Source organism: Rhinolophus ferrumequinum, chromosome 27 (genome assembly GCF_004115265.2).
Source record: "Rhinolophus ferrumequinum isolate MPI-CBG mRhiFer1 chromosome 27, mRhiFer1_v1.p, whole genome shotgun sequence".
In the NCBI taxonomy this organism is placed as follows: Eukaryota; Metazoa; Chordata; class Mammalia; order Chiroptera; family Rhinolophidae; genus Rhinolophus; species Rhinolophus ferrumequinum.
Genome location: NC_046310.1, coordinates 3,513,176 through 3,536,964, shown reverse-complemented (window position 1 = coordinate 3,536,964; position 23,789 = coordinate 3,513,176). Strand labels below are relative to the sequence as shown.

The 23,789-nt window shown below is 36.2% G+C and overlaps 1 protein-coding gene across 7 annotated transcripts in view; it reads right to left on the bottom strand.

Moving 5' to 3' along the window:
• The window catches only part of KCNT2 (potassium sodium-activated channel subfamily T member 2), a 224,785-nt gene that overhangs the window by 113,917 nt on the left and 87,079 nt on the right, over nucleotides 1-23,789 (bottom strand). For 6 of the 7 annotated variants that reach the window (XM_033099848.1, XM_033099854.1, XM_033099849.1 and 3 more), the window contains exons 8-10: nucleotides 23,657-23,751; nucleotides 1,341-1,521; nucleotides 37-201 (exon numbers count right to left, since the gene is read on the bottom strand). In XM_033099848.1, the coding sequence (XP_032955739.1) occupies nucleotides 37-201; nucleotides 1,341-1,521; nucleotides 23,657-23,751 (441 nt within the window). The remainder of the gene's footprint in view (nucleotides 1-36; nucleotides 202-1,340; nucleotides 1,522-23,656; nucleotides 23,752-23,789) is intronic. The other variant, XM_033099855.1, reaches the window with a different exon arrangement.

Below are 23,789 nucleotides of genomic sequence, written 5' to 3'. Positions count from 1 at the left end.
TAGGATCCAGTATAATGCATAATATAATAAGTGTACCTGCAGTCGTGGGTGAGCATAGAATTCGTTTAAAAAGTCCATAAGTAAATCAATCTTCAATGAGCTGACACACAGAACAACATGCTTTTCAGTTTGAGCTCTGTGTCGACTATAATTTCCACCTGATTTTTGTCTCTCCATCCACAGATAGGCCATCTGTTCAAACTGTAATGCATTTTTCACATATGAATGAAAAATACTGGACATGAAAATAAAAATCAATGCAATCCATCTGGTGTTTATTAGGTATACTCAGTTTCTTAGATGGACCTCATTGAGATCCAAATTACCAGTGTTCCCTTCAGCAATAGACTTTTCATATGATTGCTGCAGAGGTCGCTAATGCTTCCCAGACGCTTCAGGTCTCTAAGGAAACATGTGAGTATATTTTCCTATTATATCATAACAGGGCACTAAAGAGGTTTGTGCATCTGCTTTATGTCCAGTGGTGTATGCAGCCATGATATGCCATGTGCTGAGTCCAAGCGAAAAGACTCATTGGCATTTCTCCCATGTTCTTTTGTCAAGTTCATCTTGTATCACATGCAATAAGACACCCCTACCACAACACACAAAGCCATATTCTAGTTGTATAGTAGCTAGTGTGTTAGGGAAGTGGCGGGTAGAAGGGTGGGGTGTCGGGCAGGAAGATATGCGTGATTGAACAGGTTGGGAAGACCATTCTTATACCTACATAAAGTACATTTAGAAACATGGTGGCCAAAGTGTGTAATAGAATCTGTAAGTTTGATTCGTATATGCCATATCCTGCCCACCCATGGACACCCAAAGCTCATTGTTAGAAAGAATTGGAGGTTGCCTGTATTTATCTTTAGTCTCATTGTATATTTCTGTCTCTACAACCACGTATCCATTCCCCAAAATGCTGCGTAACTGTTATCAATTTTTATGCGTTACCATGTTTGTCTTTTAGATTATTTCAGGAATCAAGAGAAATCAACCCTTCACAAGTTTATTTCCTTGATCTATCGTTCTATAATTAAAAACTGTATTATCCTATCATCCTGTCATTGTTATAGTTAAATACCCTACATTTAAAAGATACACCTTGAAGAACTGAAATAAGATGCGAGCCATTCACTGAGTGAAGGGGGAGGGCGAAGACCCCTCAGTTTCTAATATGTAAAAAGGCATTTCTGAGACAATTTTAATTAATTGGCTACAAATAATAATAGCCTGTGTCAATATAGCAGATCAGTAAACCACCCTGCATTTCTGTTAAATGTGGAGGAGTTGATTTTCTAAGACCTGACGCATTTCTGTAAAAACCTGGTTATGTTTACCTGTATGGGTAGGACCACGAGCGCAACACAGATCATAATGACGACAAAAAGCTTGGAGGACCAGGTTTCAGGAGTGACATCGCCGAAGCCCACGGTGGAAAATGTCACGATGCAGAAATAAAGGGAGTCAAACAGATTCAGCTTCTTTCCGATTCGTTCCAGATGTTGGATTCCACAAATGCTGAAATGAGCATTAAAAGTAAAACTTACAAACTGGGCACATGATTTTTCATCACTATTTCTTTGAAAGCTGAAGCACAGTTCACGGAGCCATTTCATAATTGGGATCTTGCACTGTACAATTTTTTTTTCCTCAAAAAAACATACTATTAGGTTGGTGCAAAAGTAATTGCAGTTTTTGGAATTACTTTTAACCTTTTAAACTGCAATTTTTTTTTCTGCATTAGCCAGATGTAGTATAATGTTGAAGTAAAAAGCATACCTTCAGGGTAGGTAAATACACAGATAGTTTATTGCTACTTTCTTATATAATTCTTGGGGCTAAGATGGTTTCAGTGTTGAAGTACCCTTGACTTCCATCATACATAAACATTAATATTTCACTTGTGTGTTAGCTGTTTTTCCTAGAGCTGTGAATGGTGCACCATGCTATACAAGGATTTGAAGCTATTCAAAGGTTACAATCCATTTTAATATAGATCATTATCTTACTTCATTCACAGATGTCCTGAGAGCCAGTATTAAATGAAAACTGCCTCCTCTTCCTGATCATAATTGATGAATGTCGGTTAATTATTATTTTGTGTCTGTACCCAGAAGGGATTTTAATGATAGGCACAGATTTTCTGATAAACTCAATCCAGGAATGTGTTCAAATACAGCACATTCATAATCAAAGTATCCTATTCAGTCTTGTCGTAAAACAGATGCTGTTTTTCAGTCAAAGACCAAGTTAAACTATCTAAAATATATCCTGACTTCAAAGTAGCAAAATAATTCAATAATGTAGAATTTAAATACACTTATAGCTGGTGGATATTAGTAAACACTCTTGTTACCTTTAAATATCCAATTCAATGTAGTTTTGTGACTAGGCAGTAATATTTTTTCAAAATCTTCCTTAAAATGCTTAATTTCAGTGGATATCTAATTGTAACAAATTTTTTGTTTATTATCCTGTACCCCCTCTCTAAACATTTGAATTTAAATAATTTGCTGCAATTGAAGATAGAAAAAAATAAACCAATATCACTCCATGTTCTATTTAACTTTTTGTTTAGTTGATAGGCATGAAAGTTACTCAGATTCATTTGCAGTGATTGAGTTTGCAATGGAAAATTTCAAATGAGTATAGTTTTCTTATAATTTCTCTATTGTAAAAATGCCTGTAAATTTCAAACAAGAAAAAATTGATATAAAACCAATAGGTGTTGTAAAATTTTACTTAAATATTTCATAATGGAAAATGGGTAACCTGAGATCAGAAAAGTCATATTTATTCATATAAATACATTTATTGATGATAAATGCAAATGCAAGTATGTGCCAAGCTTTGCGCTGTATGTTACAGATGCAGATTTGAATATGACCCTCTAGTCTACAGAAAAAAAAGTTTCTAAAAGCTAATGTGAATGATTTTGACTCCAACTTTCTAATAGTACTACTAGTAATAGTAATGACCATTGGTTACTGATCAAACAATGAACTTATATCTTGATTAATGCTAACTTAGGTAAATTACTTAAGCTTTTTAGACTTCCTGCTCCTCAACTGAAAATTAAATGTAGTATTAATTTCTTCTCTTGGTTATTATGAGAAGTAAATGTACTAAATCTCAGGGACACTTAACACTCAATGAATTCAGCAGCAATTTTGTTATTTCCATTCTGACCCCAGCATTACAGAAATAGAAGTACAAACATGAGTGGCATGAGAAGGACTCAACATCTACACAGAAATATCACAAATTTTTGTTTTCGACTTGACAAAATAGTAAATGTACTCTTTTTTATTCTTTTTAAGAAAATTTTATTATATCTGGGGGGGTGACATTGGGTAGTAAAATTACACAGGTTTTAAGTTACAATTCTATAGAATATCATCTATGTATTGCATTAAGTGTTCAGCACCCAGGGTCAGTTCTCTTTTCATCACCATATATTTGACCCCTTTGCCCTGTTCTCCTACCCTCTCTCCCCTTACCCTCTGGTAACAACTAAACTGTTGTCAGTGCTTATGAATTTTTGTTTGTTTGTTTTGTTCATTTGTTGCTTTCAGTTTTATATCCCACATATAAGTGAAGTCATATGGTTCTCGATTTTTTTTGTCGGACTTATTTCTCTTAGCCTGATTATCTCAAGTTCCTTCCAAGTTGTCACAAATGGCAGTATTTCATCTTTATTCTTATGGCTCAGGAAAAGGAAAGCAAAGTGTTCTTTAATGGATAAAGTAAATGCACTCTTAACAACAGGCCGAGACTATGGAGAAAGAGTAGAGCTGAGGACATAGTGTGTCTGTCCCTGTTTGCTATGGATTAGCAAACAGCAGAAAATCACCCATGAGTTCTTGGGTCGCTGTCATCTTGTCCAGTCTTTTCAAGCCTGCAACTCTCATCCATTATGGAAGTGGAAATATGGGTAAGCGTGAAGGAGCCCAAAAACAAGAGTTAGGCAATTTGCAATGGAAGCCCATTATCTTGAACTGTTTACAAAGAGCTGTCATGCTGATATGAGCTGACCTTTGGAGGGACACTATCGTCATTTACGGAAACTGACTGCTAATTCTTAGTAATGCAGTAGGAGGGAAAAAAAAGACGAAGCACTATTTCTGGGCCGAAATGTCAGTAACAGGCCAGTGACTTGTTTTAAAAAGAGCTAGTTATCACTGAGATTGCTTGAATGAAAGAATTTCTATTGTAATTATATAAAAGACTGCATATATGTGTTTCATATACACATATATTTGTGTAATCCACTGACCTAGGTAACTACTGAGTATATCATTACATGGTAATATTTTAAGATTTAAATGTTAAAATAGTAATATTTGGGGGGGGGGAAATTCCAATACAGTTTTCTCTTTTTATATTATTTTTCACATATGGTACATTTAAATTGATATTTATCATTTAAATTCATATTTAATTTTTACGTGACTTGTGGATTTTCGATTTTATGATGATTAAATATATCTATTTTTTAGACATTCTGTGCACGTTGGGAAATATAGACTCCCTGCCATGCACATATTTATGTTTTTGGCAAAACTGTGCTTGATATTCACAATTCTGAGCTTAAACTGGACTTTCAAAACAATTTCAGTTGTCATTTCTGCCTTAATGTAAGTTACCTTTATATGAATACCCATTGTGACAATGTCTATTTTAAAGATCACTGCGGCACAATAAAAACCTTTCAGGAATTGTACAGCATGGTACATTGGCAAGTCTTTCTAAATCAAAGTGAACATGCATTTAATTATACAGACCAGAGGACAAAGGGCCAGCCAGTTAGTGAAATAAATATCTTTCATATCTGCTCAGAACTTGGTTATCACCAACGTACACCAGAGTCATAGGGAAGTGTCCTTGGGGGGTTTTAATCACCTAATACTTCCATAATCAATAATGATAAGAGATGGACTGTGTAACTAAAACTGTAGGAAATAACTACAGTTCTTGAGCGGTATAATGTTTTATGTGGTTTCCAGCCAATATTTGGTGATATTCTAATATGACCTATAGATATCAGGATAATGGCAACAAATAATAGAGGCATAAACTAAGGCATATGAGGAAAATTGTGCAGGTGGAGAGCAGTAGGAATTATTTCATTTTTGGGTCTGTTGAATCTGTCATTCCTATAAGGCATGCACAACCAAACCATTGCGATAATATATTTTATTAATATATGTATACATATTATATACCATTTTTATACTCCTTGGGTAAACCCTACTTGGTGGTAATTTTGGTGTAGTTCTAATATTTTCAATTTAAAAAAAAATCGTAATGTGCACTTATTACAAAACAAATAATAAAGACATAAATGAGAGGCCATTAATATAATCCCATTTCTAGCTACCCTTGAGGTAATTAATATTTAGTAATATGTCCTGCTGGTTTGATATTTGATTTGTTTTTAATGTATACATGCTTTTGATTTTAATTGGCAATTTATCACTATATGATTTTTATGTCCTATCTTTCTAAAGGGATCTTGATCTAGTTCTGTCTCTCAGTATATGTTCCTTAAAAAACCAATTTGGCAGAAGATGTTAGCCGGACACAAGGTTCGGCAGTCAAATATATGTGTCCACTCTGGGTTCAGCATCTTTTATTTAGCAAAAGACTTTGAAGATCCTTTTAATGAGTGAATGTTTATTACGAGAGCGGAACTTTTATAAGATTAACCAAATATATCAGCTAAAGTTCCCAGTTTCGGCAGAGTATCTCAGAGGATTAGGGTTTTATGAACTGAATTATGAGAATATTAGCTCATACTTTGTGCTTTGTCTGAGTATGTTAGAATCACAGTTTCGTGTCATCATTAAATGATGGGGATAACATTTTACCTTTGTCCACGCCCAGGATTACACAGCCCTGGATTAACTCTTCTTAGAAGGAATTTAATAGTGAAACTGCCAGGCCCTGAAGTTTCATTTATTTATTTTTTATGAAGATGAAAAGATACAGTTTTAAAATGTGACATCTTAAAGTGTTCCATCTCTACCCTTCATCTCAGTTTAATACTGCTTAAAAATCCATCAATATGCATTTTGGGAGCACCTACTCTTCCATCCCGAGATCCACAAGAATCACTCTGCCTCACGCATCGTTTCTTGGTGTCTGCTGATTTCCCATGAATCTGAGCTTCGAGCACATTTAACAAAGTACAGTTTATAATTACAGGCCCACAGAAGCCATACTGAGCGAGGGGTAAGCATCGCTGCTTCCTCTTCCTGTTCACAAAATTGCTGAGAGAACAGAACAAAATTTTTCATAAACCCTGCAATTATTTGAAATGTGGATCACCACACTGGGCCTGCCACATGGAAAGGAGGACTCCAAATTGTTTTCTCAGTAATTTTTTTTTTTTAATTCTACTTTTTTCTGTTAACTGGAGTACTGGTAAATCTCACTAAAGGTAATTTTAAAGACATCATTCAAACGCTTGCAAAGGTCATAACCACATTGAGTAACAAAGCAATAGGCCCCATTTTGCACTAAATACACATAGAGCCATGGTATGTATCTTACCAAGCATTTCATTTCTAAGTATCCCGGAAATAAAAGGACACGTACAGTGTAATTAAGTCTCATTTTAACAAAGTATTCCTCTATTTAGAAGAGCTGACATCTTAATTCATATATTTTTCAATCTAGAGTTGTTGTTTTTTTTCCACCAACCTAGTGAAAAAAGATCAACAGGGCATGAGATTAAAATTATCTAGGAGTACACCACCATAAATAGGGTGGTAAGTGTTCTTTTTTATATTTAAATACTTCAATTAACAGGATTCTACATTTTCCCTTGCCAGTCCTATAGAATATATATATTTAACGAAATTACATTAAATTATTTTATTCCATTTCATCTCCTTTCCCCATTAATGATTTAAACAAAATAAAGACATCTGCTGAACAGTCCTGGTAAATTTCTCATAGATTCATCAGCCTGTGAGCCATTACTAGTATAATGTATGCAGATGGAAGGAGAATTTTCGCTGTTGTTGTTGTGCATGGTGGGAAGAATTAACTTATAATTATGTAGTGTTTTGTTCTGTTTGCGTTCCTCAGGTTATATACTGCCCGGAGCATGTCTTCATATTCTCCCATAATCATTTATTAAGAAATGTGTACTGGGTCTCAATGTGAAATGTATTTTCCAGAGTGAGTTAAGGATGTGAGATAAGAATGAAAAGATGGGGAGAATTCTGATTGCGCAGGAAACTTAGAACTTAAGACGGGGTTTTGTATGCATCGTAAGACACATAGAAAATCTTTTAACATTAAGCAAGTGGTGAGAAATTATATTTATATTTCACAAAGGTCACTTTGGTTGCCATGAGATGGTTTGGAATGAAGCCAGAGTGAACATAGTAAACCAATTACACGTCTGCTGCTGTAAAGAGCTTAAGATAGTTTCGATGAGTGAGGTGATGACTGAGAGGAAAGGTGTGGATAGATTTTTATGATATTTAGGAGGTAAAATCCATGGGATTTGTTAACTGTGTATTGTGTGACAGGACACGTATTAAGAATGATTCCATTTCTTTTGGGAATTGCCCAAAAGAAATGTCTGTGGTTGCTACTTCACAGACATTGACAGTTTAAGGAGGAAACAGCATAAATTTGCTTTTGGACATGTTTCGTTTGAGGATTCTGAGGAAATGTCACAGAAACAGTTGGAGGATAGAAAGGATGTAGTGAAAGCCATAGAAACTGGCCAAATCCAATTTGGTCACAATTATCAGGTTCTTTTTGGTGCACATCGACAACCTGTAATGTAAAGAGTAAATCGGTGGCTTTTTCGAACCACATCCCTAACTTGCTGCCAAATATTATACATTGAGAGGAGGTCTTAGACCAAATTCTACCACATAAAGCACTTACTAATCCTTGTTCTGCAAGATAAAAAGTTTCCTGTCCTGTGTGTGTCTGTGTGTAACTCATGGGAAGAAAGTTTCATTTTTACAAGAAAAAATTTGAAAATGTACTAGGGACGTGTTCAGCTAACGGTCTCGTGGAATCAGATGGCAGAACCCTCAGATGTCCAGGCACTGCTACCCAAAAGGGTCAGCTCGCTGTGCTCCCCGTAGTCTCACAGTCTAATTATGCAAGAGCAGAAATGACCACACCACACTTTCTTGCCAACCACATGTCTTGAAAATATTTCTAATTCCCCTTATGTTCACTTGTCAGGATTTTGACACAGGTATTGATGCCTGGATCTGGTGACAGCCTCGTAATGGGTTCCAGATTAGAGTCCTTCATAGGCTTATGAGTTTAAGTGGGTTTGAACGTTTGTAGACACGTATATACCGCACCGTCCTAAAATACTTGTGGGACTACAAAAAAACTATAGCTAAAATGTATGATATGTTCTAGGAAAAAAATATGACATGAAATGAAAGGACCCAGGACGGTTCACTGAGAAACTGACACATTTAATGGTGTGTTTCAGAAGGGGACAAGCTTCAGTGGACATAAAGAGTGTGTAGATGTGGTGTGTGTGCGTGTGCGGGCACCTATGGAGTGTGCATGGGGGTCTCTGGGTGTGCCCCACACGCCCACACACATTCTTAGAACCATCATGTACATGTAAATGACTCTTCATATACTTTTTTCTGACTTTAATGTTGGGACTGACTGACACAGGCTTTGTGAGTCCTACAGTGACATCAGAGATCCCTGCTAAATACCAGGGGTGCCAAAAAAATGTACCCACGTGGACGCTTTGGTCAACGTTGCTCAAGCAGTAGTTTGCCTTAATCAGAACTGTCTGGGACGCTTATGGGAACCACTCTGAGCACCTCTTGTAATTGCAGAAGTCAAATGTGACTTGTTTTCATGTTTTGTTATCAATATATATTATTACAATTTTAATACAGTTTTCCTTTCTTAAAATATATGCACCTTTTTTGGGCACCCTCTGTATATCTTTGCTCCATTCGCAGTAATAGAATAGTAGAATGAGATCCCTTTTTTAATGGTTTAACTTTCAAAAAGAAACAAATAAAAAACACAGTATCGATTCTGCTTGCCTCTGTATTTGCAATTCCTCTTTCTGTGGGTTATTTGACAAAAGGATATTCAACAGGAAAAGCTTCAAATCTAGTCATGAACAGTCAAAGTAACTTCTACTGGTATAGCAAAGAAGCTATAGTAGATATTTGCACAGAAAACTCAGAACTCGGCTGTGCAAAAACATTACCATAGTGCAATAGGGTGACAGTATTGCTTTTAGAGTAAAACTAGTAAGGGGGATGAGCCCAGTGAAGTAGTCACAGGGACAGATCATAAGTTACTTTATATAAAACACCAAGGAACTTGTATTATTCGGAAGACACAAACGAAGAATTTTCAGCAAGAGAATGAATGACGTGATCAAATGGAGTAGAGGTGAGCTCATTCACAGAAGTCTGCTGATACCCTGAGTAGTAACTTCTGCCCCAAGCACCAACTGTATTTACATTAGATCCTTAGTCTCCAGGCTGACAGATCACCGTGGAGACACGCCCGTGCACATTATCCACATGCAGTTACAGCTAAGAGGAAAGGAAATACTGGATGCACACTGCTACTAAATTCAGTACTGTGGCATTTTCTGGTTGTTAGCCCTCACCTCTCTGCAATTCACTTTTTCTTTGGCTTGAATTATTTTTTAATTTAGCTGATTCAGTTTTTAAAAGTGAAGTGCACAGTCAGTCAAAATGAGCTCTGCACACCATTAACCCCCATTATATATCTAAAGACACATTCCCATTTGAGGTCCATAAAAGTAAAATATGTACACAGCCCAATTCTCCTCACAAAAGGTGTGATCTAGCAATGGATTTCTGTTTTACTCTCAAGAAATTACTAGATGAGCACTCAGTTCACATGTCCTTGCACATAAAATGTGACATGGTACCAAATAAATATCGGCTGACTTGCTCTCATTGAACAGGATCCCACAGGATCTGGTTCCTCCACATAACACAACCAATCCCTGGCATTCAGTCCCTAGTCAACAGTTTCTGGAAATCAAGTAAGGCACAAAATAAAACTTTATTTTATATTTTCTGAAATGGTCAAAATTTAAGAAGCCGTGAAAAACAAAAGAGAATAGAGCTTAACATGTTACTTCACATTATAAGCTCCGAGAATTACTCTCATGGCAACAGTGACTCTTATTTTTACGCTCTCATTTACTTGAATACAACATTTTTAAAATGTGATATTTGTATGTCATGTTCATCAACAGAACAACTTGGCCATAATGGTAGCACTTTTACTTTCACGATACTTGATGTCTACTTAAAATCAATTGGAAAATGTCCCCTTTCTAAGAGATGGCTAAGTGAACTTATATCCATGTCATAGAGTATAATATTCACAGATAAGTCTGTAATATACAAATATAACCATAGGTGAGTAAGAACACTTTTGAGAAGTATCTGATTGGTTCGTTTGAACACTTGAATAACCTTTATATTGATGGTGGATTTAATTGCTCGTTGGCTAATGTTAAATAGATCAGTATCTATGTAGAAGGGTTTCCTAGGTAAATAATTATTCTTTACCCTGGAAATTACAACTCTTTTCCTGAGCAATGATATTTGTTCGAAGAGCAGTTTTGGGAGTTCAGTGACACATTCTAAACTAAAAGAATTATGTGGAAAACGTAATTTGCATTAACATCATATAATGCACGTTTTGCTTCTATGGCTTCAGGGTTTTAAAAATCTGTCACAGCTTGACCATATCAGATTATTTACATTCAAAGAAATTAAACTAGGAGTTAACATTGCAATGAAGGTACTACCATTCAAGAAAAATTTTTTTTTAATTCTGTACCTTTTTTGCAAGATAAAAAAATTAAGCAAAGATAGCATTGTAAAATCCAACATATACAATACATAGGCTATTTATTTCCTTTCAGTTTTACTCATCGTGAGATCCACTCAGCCACCTAGTTTCATTTAACAGACAGCATCTTAATACCGTTTATCTTTTCTTAGCAATGATCAGTGTGACGAAATGACATGGCTTTGATGACACTGCTATGGAAGTCTGGGGCTCACTGGCTGACAACCGGTCTAGTCCAACTCCTTTCTCTACAGAGGCGTCAAATTAGAGAAGAAAACGAGTCAAAAACTTGAGCAAGGGTCTCTCTACCATAAGACATATGCATCACAGCCAGAATATAGTGAAGTTTTTCATCACTTCTTCACAGCTTTGTAGAAATCAAATAATGTGAGCCTTCTCTATGGACAGTTTGAAATTAGACATACTTTTCTTTAAGAGAGAAATCAGGAAGAAAACGCGTCGCCTCAACGCACTTTGTTTATTTATAATAATTTTAACATCTTTCTTTGTACCAAAAGGAAACCAAATTCACCATCCAGTGAACTACATAACTAAGTAACTAGAGTAAATGTCCGAAATTAGATGAAATTTGCCTAAGCTACGCTACCTTTCCCAAGTGACAAATGTGTCTACAGTCTCTTCCCCTTAGGTAATGTGAAGAGAAAAAGACTCACTTACCATCAAGCATTGTATCTGTCTCTAAGCAACTGGACTGTAAACCTCTAACAACTTTTGATGTATGTTTTAAATATCTGTGGCAAGATCTAGAACAGGGCTAGGACAGGCGAGAATAAGAGTCCACAAAGTAACCTTTATTCTTCATCTCTTTGGATATGATTAAATTTAAACCAGATTCACTATTGTTTCTATCTTTAATCATATTTTGTCCCAAAACGTATAAATGCATTATCATTCCAGAACATATATAAGTGAAGGAAAAAACTGAGTTTGTGGTAAACGAACAAAGGTCACATTCTAAGGGTCTTTGGTGGTCATGGGGTAGCAGAATACTCAGGACGTATGACTGAGTTGTTAAGAAAGGTTTCATTAAAGATTTAACATATGAACCAAGACCTTACGAACGCCGAAAGCTACACACAATGTGATATATAGATGACGTATTACAGAATTGTACACCTGAAACCTATGTAACTTTACTAACCATTAACGTTAATTTAATGGTTAGTAATGTTTATTGGTCACCCCAATAAACTTTAAAAAAAAGCAAAGAAAAAGAACACCAAAAGGTAAGTGAAGATGATACAAGACAAAGAGTACATTAAGTTAAAAAAAAAAAAAGAAGAAAAAAGCCTGAGTCATGAATCATCATCATATCATCAAGGAAAGAAAGAAAACAGCCATGTGGCAGCCCGAGCTTGAGCATGCCCTGTCACTTGAGATCAGAGAGGTAGGCAGGGCCAGACCTGGGCCACCTTATGAGTATCTTTGTCTGTTTGTTTGATCTAAGTACATCGGAGGTCCATAAGCACATAAGACTATTCTCACTGCTTTGTGGAAATATATTGTAAGAGAACAAGGGTGTCAGCAGACAGACCAGGTCTCCCGGGAAAGAGACAATGGCTCTTGGACAAGCAGTGACAGTGCAGATAGAGAGGCAGATGAAACCTGGAGAGACTGTGTTCCTGGAGCCAAGAGAGCTTGCTGATTCAATGGATGCTCCTTGTAAGAAGAGAGGAGTCTGGATGATTTCAAGCAGTGTAGGTTTTGATGGGACTGCATGAATAGTGGAGTAATTGACTGATAAGATGTGGGGAGGGGAGGGAATGCCTGGAAAGAGAGAAGAATCAAAAATGTTGTCTTGAACAGCAGCCATTACCAGTCAGCGTCTGGATGGTTTTGGAAGCCATGGGCACCTTTGAGTTTACCTAAGCAGACAGGTCCTGGAGAGCAAGCAGAGATGAGAGAACCATTTCTCTAACTCTTATCAGACTTCTGGGAGGAAAATTACTGGGGAAAGTTCGGTGTCATTGTAAATCATCCCTTCATGCCTCTCTGTTCTAATTTATCTCCTAGGACAAAGCTGAACCCCACAATGCACCATGATTTGTACCACAACACACTATCCCCTAAAAGCACTGCTTTCTGGTAGCCGTGAAGACCTCCTGGGCATGGAAAACAGATCATAATCAGACAAAACTAAACCATTTCTGGTGTCGCACTGACTTAAAAAAAAAAAATCACTTAAGCCCTTTCTCTGACCATGTCTGTCCCCCGTCTAAACCAGAGATGGCTCTGCACGCCTCGTGGTGCCGTGAGGCTCCTATGAGGGCTTATTAACACCACAAGCCAGCAGATACGACACTAGTGCTGCTTTTGCATTAGGCACATCCTTATAGGAAGTAACGTAGGTTAGTGTCTCTGTGACATTCTGCCTACAGAACGCGATTCCTGATTTCTGCAGGGAGTGGGCAGAGGAAGACACTGAGTCCGCGGAGGAACTTGTGTGCGTCCTTCTTCCTATTAACGAGAACTAAGCAACAGTACATTTCTCCCTCCACCTCAGCTGCCCCGATGCTTAATATCAGATTTAGACTTCATCCTGGCTCCGTTCACGTATTGTTTCTTCTATTTCTGCTCTCATGGCCTAGTATCGTGTCTGTTTTTAGAGCTGCCTCAAGTTTATATGTTTTTCTCTCTCTTTTTTGACAAATGAGTAAATTACGGCTCAGAGGGGTTATTATTTAATGAAAGTCACACAGCAAGAAAGTGACACAACCAAGACATCTTCCAATTTAATGAATTTCTGTTTTTACCGATAGTCCCTCACATATAGCTATTTATGTATGTATACCCCTGTAACAAGTAAAACCTAAGAACATTGTGGTTTGCTAAACTAGAAATCTGGCCCCTGGATTATGGCAATAAAATTCCTGCTTTGTATTTGAATAGTACTTAATACTTTAACAAATGCTTTTATACAATTTATCTTGATCTGGGTGGGTTTTTAGCACTGGGTCCTGTTTGCCTTTAGAATTGTAAAATAGAAAAGATTTAGAGAAAGGCAAACAAACCAACAAATCCAGGGGGAAAGTTAAAGCATTTGTGGAATATGTGGCTAAAAGGAAAGTAGACTGAGTGCTTCAATTGTGAATATAAAAGATAATTATAAAGCAGGGAATTGAAAGTGGTTTTTCACCTTCACAGCAAGCACACTAGTGGGAACAAGCTCATGCGAAATTCAAATGAGATATTCAGAACATCCTAAAATCTATTTGCTAGCAAACCAGGAACCTAAAAATAAATATGTTAAACTTATATATAAAGATACAGCAAGGGTCCATAATAAATAGAATTCCATGGGCTAAAAGATAGAAACTGTAAAAAAAACAACAAAAAAAAGAGGATTAGGTGGCCAAATAAACCTGGATTATTAGGAAAAATCAGAAAGATTCTGCATAACTTTTTACAGCAAAATGTTGGTGAAAATTAATATAGCCCTGAGGCAGGAGACAGCGTTAGCTTATGGGATGGATGGACTGAAAGAAGGCAATATTAAAATGAGTCTCAACACTGAATCAAAATACTTTGAAAGACATTAGCAAAGATTATGGGCACGAAAGAGGGTAGATTATAATACAACGAAATAATTGAAAAAATTTATAAAGGGGAACTTGTGAAAACAGCAATGTTACATAATCCCAAATAGAAGGATTCTAAAAATCAGTTGAAATGCAAAAGTCTCTGTGCAATTTAAGAAATTAGGTAACAGACAATGAATTAATAAGAAGGAAAATACTAGGATGGAAAAATGAGGGATTTTAAAACAGAAAAAAATACAGTTCATGGTATTTTTAAAAGATGTACGAGTTCTACACAGATTTGGATGCTTGATGGTAAGAAAATGCTTTTAATATAATGAAAATGTACTATAAAAGCTCTGACGTTGACTCTGCTTTAAAATAGACAACCATCTGGGTTGGATGGTACAGAAAGGGTGATGTTTGGAGAAGTGGAAAATAAAAAAAATATTCTCAGGTTCATTTTAGTAATGTGATTCTTTATGAAAATCTTCTACCATTACATTTTTTAGTCAAGTTCCTGTATTTTAACTAGTTTTTACCTTATACCGGGGGTGCCAAAAGAATGTATACAAGTAGACACTTTGGTCAACGTTGCTCAAGCAGTAGTTCGCTGTCATCAGAAGTGTCTGGACACTGATGGGAACCACTCTGAGCACCTCTTGTCATTGCAGAAGTCAAACGTGACTTGTGTTCATCTTTTGTTATCGGTATATATTGAGTATTACAATTTTAATACACTTTTCCTTTCTTAAAATGTGTATACCTTTTTTTGGCACCGTCTGTATATTTTACTGCCCTCTCTTTTGGATGCAAGTAAATGAAGGTCTTATCTGCTTATCCACTGCCCCATGTATCCTATACAATGCGTCTTACTGGCCTGTTGAGGTTTTGGTTTTGCTCTGTTTTGCATCCAGAATTCCACTTTGTTCATTGCCAAGGTGCTCTCATCTGATCTCCTGCCTAATGATTACCCATATAACCACCAGATAACCACCTAATTGCCTGCCCCGTCCCAACCCCTCTCCTGAATTCCCGGCTCTTAGAGACAAATGGTTACCCAACACCTCACCTTCGGTCTCTAAAAGGCTTCTCAACTATTCTGGACTCTATTTCTACTCTTCTTTATGTTCTTTTCCAGATTTCCTCATCCTTGGGTATGGTACCATCATTCAGTCAGTTTCCCAAAATGCAAATATCAAAGCCATCCTTCCATTTCTCTTTATCTCATACCTTATATCCAATTGATCAACCAAACTGTGTCACTTAAAAAAAATGATGGCAGTAAGAACACAACATAGACCTATACTCTAACAAATTTATAGTGTACAGTAGATGATATGAAGGTACGGTCATGGAATTAATTCATAAAAAATGCACACTATGAACCCAAGATTGTCTAAGTCCAATTTATGATTTTTACCCTCGTACCAAAGGGCAAGCACCTTAAACCTTTCTGCAGAGAGCAATTCTGTCGTCCCTCCAGTGTGATAATATCCATCATTCAGGTGGAACCTGAGGTTCATAATAAGTGACAGAAAATAAGATAACTGTGTTAAAATCCATCTGAGTGAAATGCACGTGATTCATGGAGACGTTTAAGCACAGACTGGACCAGAATGGAGAATCTTTCTTATTGATTTTAAAGCTCTCTATTTTTAGTAGATTTCTCACGCCTCACTCTTCAGAAAGAGCCAGCAGGTAACACAACTCTATGTACAGCCTGTCCTGGACAAGTCTGCACTCACTCACTGACTGCTTGAGAGGACAGATGAGGGACCACTCAGGTGAGGTGTGACCTCACTGTGCACCATTCACAGAAGTGATGGACCTGGGCTCTTAGCAGAGATGAGAACTAGGAATAGAAGATGGAGTCCTGGGTACCCGGAAGGCATATGCAAGAATACACAAGACACAGCAGCCAGAGCAGGTGTGGTGGAGCTAGACAGGTGCAGTCTGAGATGTATAACTATCTCAGTCCCACCTTGCAATTGGGTCAAACCAACCCTATTATGGTGTCATAAATACTTTTTGTCAACATATGGCTGCTTCATTAAAAAGGCAACATTAAAAACCAGAGAAGCAATATGAGCACTAAAAATTATACTAGATGAGCATGCATTTCAAATAATCAAGGAATTTAAATGAATTCAGTACAGCATTTTTAAAGATTCAATGCTGGCTTGACATTTTTTCTAGGAAAATAGTTTATTTTTGAAATGTTTCATGAAGAATTTTGGATTTGAATTAAGAGTCTACTATGAGGTTTGCTTCTTCACAGAACATTCGAGTGTTATCTTTGATTCAAATCCATACAACATCATCTCAGTGTAATGTGATTGTAAAACAAAATCTGAACAGCATTTAATTAGGATTTAAAATACAGACTCTCGCGTTACCCTCTTTTAAAAGACTCAAAATTTATAATCAATTTGCTTACTTAAATAGATCCTCTGTATAATAATGAAGGCAACTTAATTACTAATCACTTACTCTGTGCTTTTTAAAAATTTTCCTCTTTTTGAAATGTTAACTCTACATTTAGTTATTCAAGCTTTGGCAAGGTTTATAAGGAAAACATTAATTGGAATGAAAGGAAATATTGAGACTGTAAACTTTTTCACCACCTGGCAAATGTCAATTTGTATAACAAAATGTTTTCAGAGGAAAAAAAGTCACATGGCAAAAATGAATAACCTTAAATATCCAGGCACCCCCAGAGTCCCTTTGCTATGCACAGTTACTTGAAATTTTTCATTAACAGTGGCATTCTGGGCTGAAAGCATCTAACACTTTGATTTCATGCATATAATTCAGACATTAGCATTCAAAGCAGCCCACATCTTCCACTTTGGTACTTACTGAATGAACACCAATTAAGTTGTCCCAAATAACCATTTTCATTTCCTGTGGAGTATCTGCCTGAAGCCTAATATTCCCATGGAATTTAAGATAATTAGAGATGTTGGGGGTTTACATTTTCAAGGGAGAAACTGTGCTTTTGAAATAATAATAAATCTAGTATTTCTGTTGTTGAAAGAAAATTCTTCCTCTACTGGACATTGATTGTCTTTGTATCTATGCAAAAAAGGTTAGTGAACCATTCCGTGAACTCTTAATGCACCAGGATTCATTCTGAGATTATCACTTGATTGTTTTCCAACGTGAAGGACCATCTTGAATGGTGGAAAACTAATGTCACAGACCATTTCCCTCAGAACTTTTATGTAAAGATCTTTTGAAGTCACTGCTTCTCCTGTGGGTATGGTGACAACTTGGGCTTTCTCTGGCTCCTTCACCCTAGCTGCTAACAGGAAACCTCCTTTGGCTGGGCGCCCATGCCATAGAAAATAAACATTCATCCCCACCTCCACCTGGATAAGCCTTCTGCTGCACCTCTGGTAAAGTGCCATATGGAATGGTGTCCCAGGGCCGGTGACAATGTGTTCTAATGTACCATGTTTCCCTGAAAATAAGATCTAGCTGGACCATCAGCTCTAATGCGTCTTTTGGAGCAAAAATTAATATAAGACCTGGTATTATATTACATTATTATATTATATTACATTATACCCAGTCTTATAGTAAAATAAGACCCAATCTTATATCAATTGTTGCTCCAAAAGATGCATTAGAGCTGATGGTCCGGCTACGTCTTATTTTTGGAGAAACACGGTATATACCACTGCTTCTCATAACCTATATTTTTTCTTTATTCTTTTTTTTCTCATTTCTGTAGCATACTTCTCAGCTCTTGTATGTGTAAAAGTAACTAGACCTCACCCTCATAATTCAAGGGTCGTTTAAATTCTGTCAAATTTCAGGTTCTAAGTAAATATTCCCTGGGAACTTGGGAACAGTGTTTTAGAAACTGTTAGCACAGATGAGAGAATATGGCTGTCAGACTGATTCTTATTAGTTTGTAGGTAGTGCCTTTATTTCTTCCTGAAGTTTTAGCCTGGCCCTCAGTAGATCAGTGGACATTTAAGTCATAGCTCTCAGCCATCCCTTTTTGTAAATTCCTGAAGTATTTTGTGCCTTCCTCTATAAATTGAGGATAATTGAATTTACTTTATGGGCTGTTGGAGATTAAATTAGTTAATACATGGGAAGTGCTTAGAAAAGCGCCTACCGATAGTAACCCCATGCAAGATCATTATTCTCAGTATTTGTATGTTTGAAAATAACTATACATTGTTGTCACCTTTCAAACATAGTAGCTTGTTTCATACAAAATTTTAATCCCAAACCGTGTTATCTAGATTTTTATATGAATAATAATTACATTATTATTATTTATACAAAATAGCCATATTTGCTTTTCTCCCAAATTGAATGTACCTTACTTGGCTAATTAACTACCTAAAACCTGCCCACCCACTTATGCAAAATGTCATTGGGACCGACAGTTTTCTGTTTGTCCTAGTGTAACACAAACTTGATCTTCAGACACATGTACTCTCTGTCATTCATTTGAAATATCAGCCAAACAAATGTGACCAAACAAAAGGAAGAATGAAATAGGACAGTGATAACACCATCCGACCATCTTCTAATGCTTTGTCCACACTGTAGTATTTATCTCCTCACTGTCCACTTCCCAAAGGGTTATTTGCCTTAGCGCTGAATCAGTAAATAGAGTTCCAGGATATAAACATCTAGCATTCAAATAAGTCTTAATCAAGGAGGCACAAGAAAATATAAATACTTTTGAATTCAGCATGCTAATCGTGTTTAACTAAATCACATTTTAAGAGCAATAACTAAATGAACCTATTTTCTCCTGAACTAAGACTGAGATTTGAACTGAATGTTTTACATTTGACTAAAACAAGTAGTATCCATTAACCTCATATAGCTCTGTTATAACGCTATGAAATAATATGACAATATGTAAACATACATATTCAAATAAACTAAACAAAAAAAACTGAACTTTGCAACAAACGAGGTGCAAAATCAGTCTACTAGTGTAAAATCAGAAAACCAAATGCATTACATATTCAAGGACTTGTCAGTTAGAATATGTTAATAATTAAGCTAAAGTCATGCACTTGATTCCCGGATGTACCAGTTTCCTTGGCTTTGTTCCAGAGACACAGGCTGCATCTTTGTTCCAGAGTCCCAGCTGCCTTGGAAGTGTGTGTTATTGACCAAGATGGGTACACAGCAGACGTGTAGGCAGATGAGTCCAATTCCATGACAATGACAGGAAAAACAATTCTGAGCACATTCTCTACAAAGAGTGGGTCAGCAGCTTCATTTCTATTTCAGTTTGGCACTGAGCTTGTGTCTCTTGTAGACAGATGCTTAATGATAGTTCTTTGTCATGTTTATAATGAAGAGAAGACACATTTTAAACCTACGTAGCAGTTCCCAAAGCAGGTAATTTTAAGACTGTGAGATTCATAAACAACACAGCCAATGCATGAAATATTAGTTCCTGAATCTTTTGGCACTCAAATTACAATGCACATATTAAAAATCCTGATTTTAAAAAGCATTGCTAGGCGTAGTCTATGATATAACAGCAATTAATTAAAACTAAACTCACCACAAGGTAAAATATATGTACATACGAGTGTGTGTGTGTGTATACATTTTACACGTGTATGTATATATTTTACATTGAGATTATACACAAATATACACATACATACATATATATCTGAGCTATCCTTCTTTTATAGATCTGGTAGAAAAAAATGGTACTTTCTGACATGATATATGGCTCAATATTCAGAGAGCAGGCCAAAAACATCTTTATTCATAGGAGAAATACTTCTAAATAGTTTAAAAAAGAGTTGTTACTTCTGTATTTAAAAAGCAATCTGCTAAAATCATTCCTCTGTTTACCATGCCCCTGCTTTCTACTTGTTATTTTATTCTAAGGTTAAACAAAGAAACTGCCCTAAACAAAGTGAGATTGGAGCCATGGGTATGTTGCAGTGCTGTGTTCATAAAAGTATTCAATGCAGAGAAAGAGGCTGCAATTATCTTTAACTTAGTGAAGCTAACCAGGAGAAACAAATATTAAAAATACATAGGAAGTACAGAAAACCTGAATGCATTCCATCGGAGGAAGATGGTTTCTCATATTTGCTATTAAATATATTTCAGGCTTACTGCTTCAGTTTTATAGTATTATTAAGTTACTATGCTTAGATTTTTGGGAGTAAATTAGTTTTTGTGGATTCCCACGATAATTTAATCATCTTATATAAAGAGGACATTTCAAGTGGGAAAAAATTAAAATTTTCCAGTGTTCGCACCGTATGCCATGCACTCTGCTAGACATTTTATAAACATATCTAATAAATCCTCATTTTAAAAGAACATAAACATCTTACAGGGTGATTAATATTATCCTCTATTCATGATGTGGAAACTATGGCTGGATAAATTAAGTAATTGCCCAAGGGCTCCAAACTAGTACAGCCCTAAGCTTTAAACAAATGATACTTGTATGGACTTTTATGACTTATCAATGCTGGAGATTGATTATTGGTCCATAGTATCGAGTTTTTCTCTTTTCCATGATAGTACATACGCAGCTTGGGTATATTGTACATACGCAGCTTGGGTATCTCGTCGCTCAGCTAGGCAACACTTTTTGCAGGGCCCCTTTCAGCCATCTGTGGATATATGACCAAATTCTGGCATGAATTAGGCATATAATATCTGGGTTCCCTTCTTCCTAAAGGCTGGAATTAGGATGTGATGGCAAAGACTAGAGCAGCCATCTTGAACCATGAGACAGAAACCATGTTTTGAGAATGGCGAAAAATAAGATATAAGGAAACTTAGCCTCCAACAGTATTAAGCTGCTATAACAGCCTTGGGCAGACTACCTAGACATTTCTATTGGTTTAAGTTGCTATATCTTTGTGTGTATTTGTATTTTATAGTGTGTGTGGTGAAACTCTTTGTGAAAATAGCCTGTATGATAAAACTGATATAATGTTCATATTTTTCATATAGATAACTGCACTTTTGATAGTAAATTCAAATAAGACATTCTACCTTACTATGATGATCATGATTTATGAAGCCACTTTATGTGTTATGCTAGACAAGAATACACAGAGAAATGAAACTTCAGTTTCTCTATTCTAGATATTATAATTGTAAAACATTAATGTAAATGTATTAATGTACATGTGATTAAAAATGTTTTATGTAGCTAAACATACCTCTATAATACTTGCACATTAAGATACAGGTTCAGATATCTATATTAGTGACATCTGTAACATTAGATAAGAGCTGTCAAAACTACCACTCAGTTGTCTAAAATTGAATCACATACACACACAACAACAAAACCAACTAGAATTGCATATCAAACAAACAGCACAAGACAAATAATTTAAATAATGCATAAATTATGTAATGGAAATTTCATGTGGATCATAAACACTCTTTATCTATCACCGTTGCACCCCTTGGCATAAGTTGCAAAATGTGTCTGGTGCTTTCATCGAAAATAAAAACCGCTCAAGACAGAAAGTAAAAGCAAAGAGAGAGCCCAGTATAGATAGATGGTTTATTGTAGTGAGGATGCCTCCCAAGCAAAAGTGCTCAACTGTCACTATATAAAAATAATTCACCCGTACTATAGCATTGATGTTGCAATTACCTCTTCTCTACATCTACTTTAACAGACTTCCATCATATTTAGAAATCCTTCACTTTACTTTTTTGTAATTTTCCAGTACTTGAAATATCGGCATGTGCATACATACCTAAACATTTTTTTTCTTCACATAAAATGAGGAAGACTCCTAAATTATCCAAATAATGTCATTCCATTAAATTAAGAATTTTTAGTGACTTTAAAAGGGAAGTCATTACTGTTAGTATTTCATATTTATGCACTTAGATGTTTGCTAGGTGAAGAATGAAAACAATTTGTGAGGTGTAAAAAAATTTTAATAAGATGGCATTGCAACAATTTTAGAGGGATATTTTATATTTATAAAAACATTAAATATCTCCAAATGTTTATTTTTTAAATACAAAAGTATGCAATAAAACATTTAAACCTATTTAACCGAGTTACTAACTGCATACTACTGATGCAAATTGGTTGCCATACCTCTATGTCTAAACGTATTCGGTAATGTGCCCTATAATGACGTTTTGGTCAATGACAGAACACACGTATGACAGTGATCCCAAAAGATGATGATGGAGCTGAAACATGCCTACCACCTAGAGACGTCATAGCCATCCTAATGTAGCCCAACGCATCGGTGTGTGGGGATGCTGGTGGAAACAGACCTACTATGCTGCCAGTCCTATAAAAGTACAGCACATACAATTACAGTAGTTGGCTGGACCATGTACGTTTATGTAAATGCGCCCGATGACATTTGCACAATGACCAAATCACCTAACTGCGCATTTGTCAGATGTCCTGAAGTCACACGGGACTGTCTTCACACTCATCTAGAGCTAACACACTCGGTGCAGTCATACTAGCCTGTGAGGGAATTGTTTTCGTACTTCCAAATTAGCTTTTTCTCTTTCTCATTACGTCAAATCCAGTTACACATCCTATCTATGACTCCTGCAAACGTACATTATGTCACCTCGATTTTTAATGTTCACATTTTCTTCTCTACATAAGGATCTGCTTGACTCCATATGGGCAGGGCACCATTCACATTGGCTTACTTTTGAGCTTCAAAGTGGGACCTTCCGAAAGAAGAAATAACTATTTTCTAGAACAAAGAGAAGCTTCAGGTGTGGCCTTGCCCTAGCAGGAGGCGCGCCCTTGCGTTTTGCCTGGCTACACTCTGAAACATCATGGAAGCAGGGCAGCAGCAGGGACATGAGGGACCCTGACAGTTTTCTCATCAGTGTTTCTGCTTGGAGGACTCGAACGACAAGGGTACCTCCTTGTCAGCGATTTGCGGGATACATTCTTGTTGGACAACTATGGCATGCAGGACACATTCCTAGGTTTTGGTTGTTTACAGCCATAGTTGCAGTAAAATGTCATCAATACCAAATGATCGATGTGCTCGCTTGTTTTTTTCTGTAAGACCAAAGGGAGGGTTTTATTTTATTTCTGTAGGAGATCCATTGTGTTTTATAATGAACACTGATTAATTTTCATTGATTCCGTGGTCGATGCATTGATTTGATTTTTATCTATTCATTAAAATGGTCTATAATACAGTGTTTTGAGAAACTATAGTTCAATGAAACATAATAACTGCTGATATGTGCAGTCTTACCAGGTGAAGATAAGGCATAGTAATGTAGATATTAAAATCAGAACTTGATTGAACATTGCAGACTGTGTACGCTGAATGGCTCTATGGAGATCATTCTAAAATAATACAGAAAAGCATATTTTAAATTTTGATA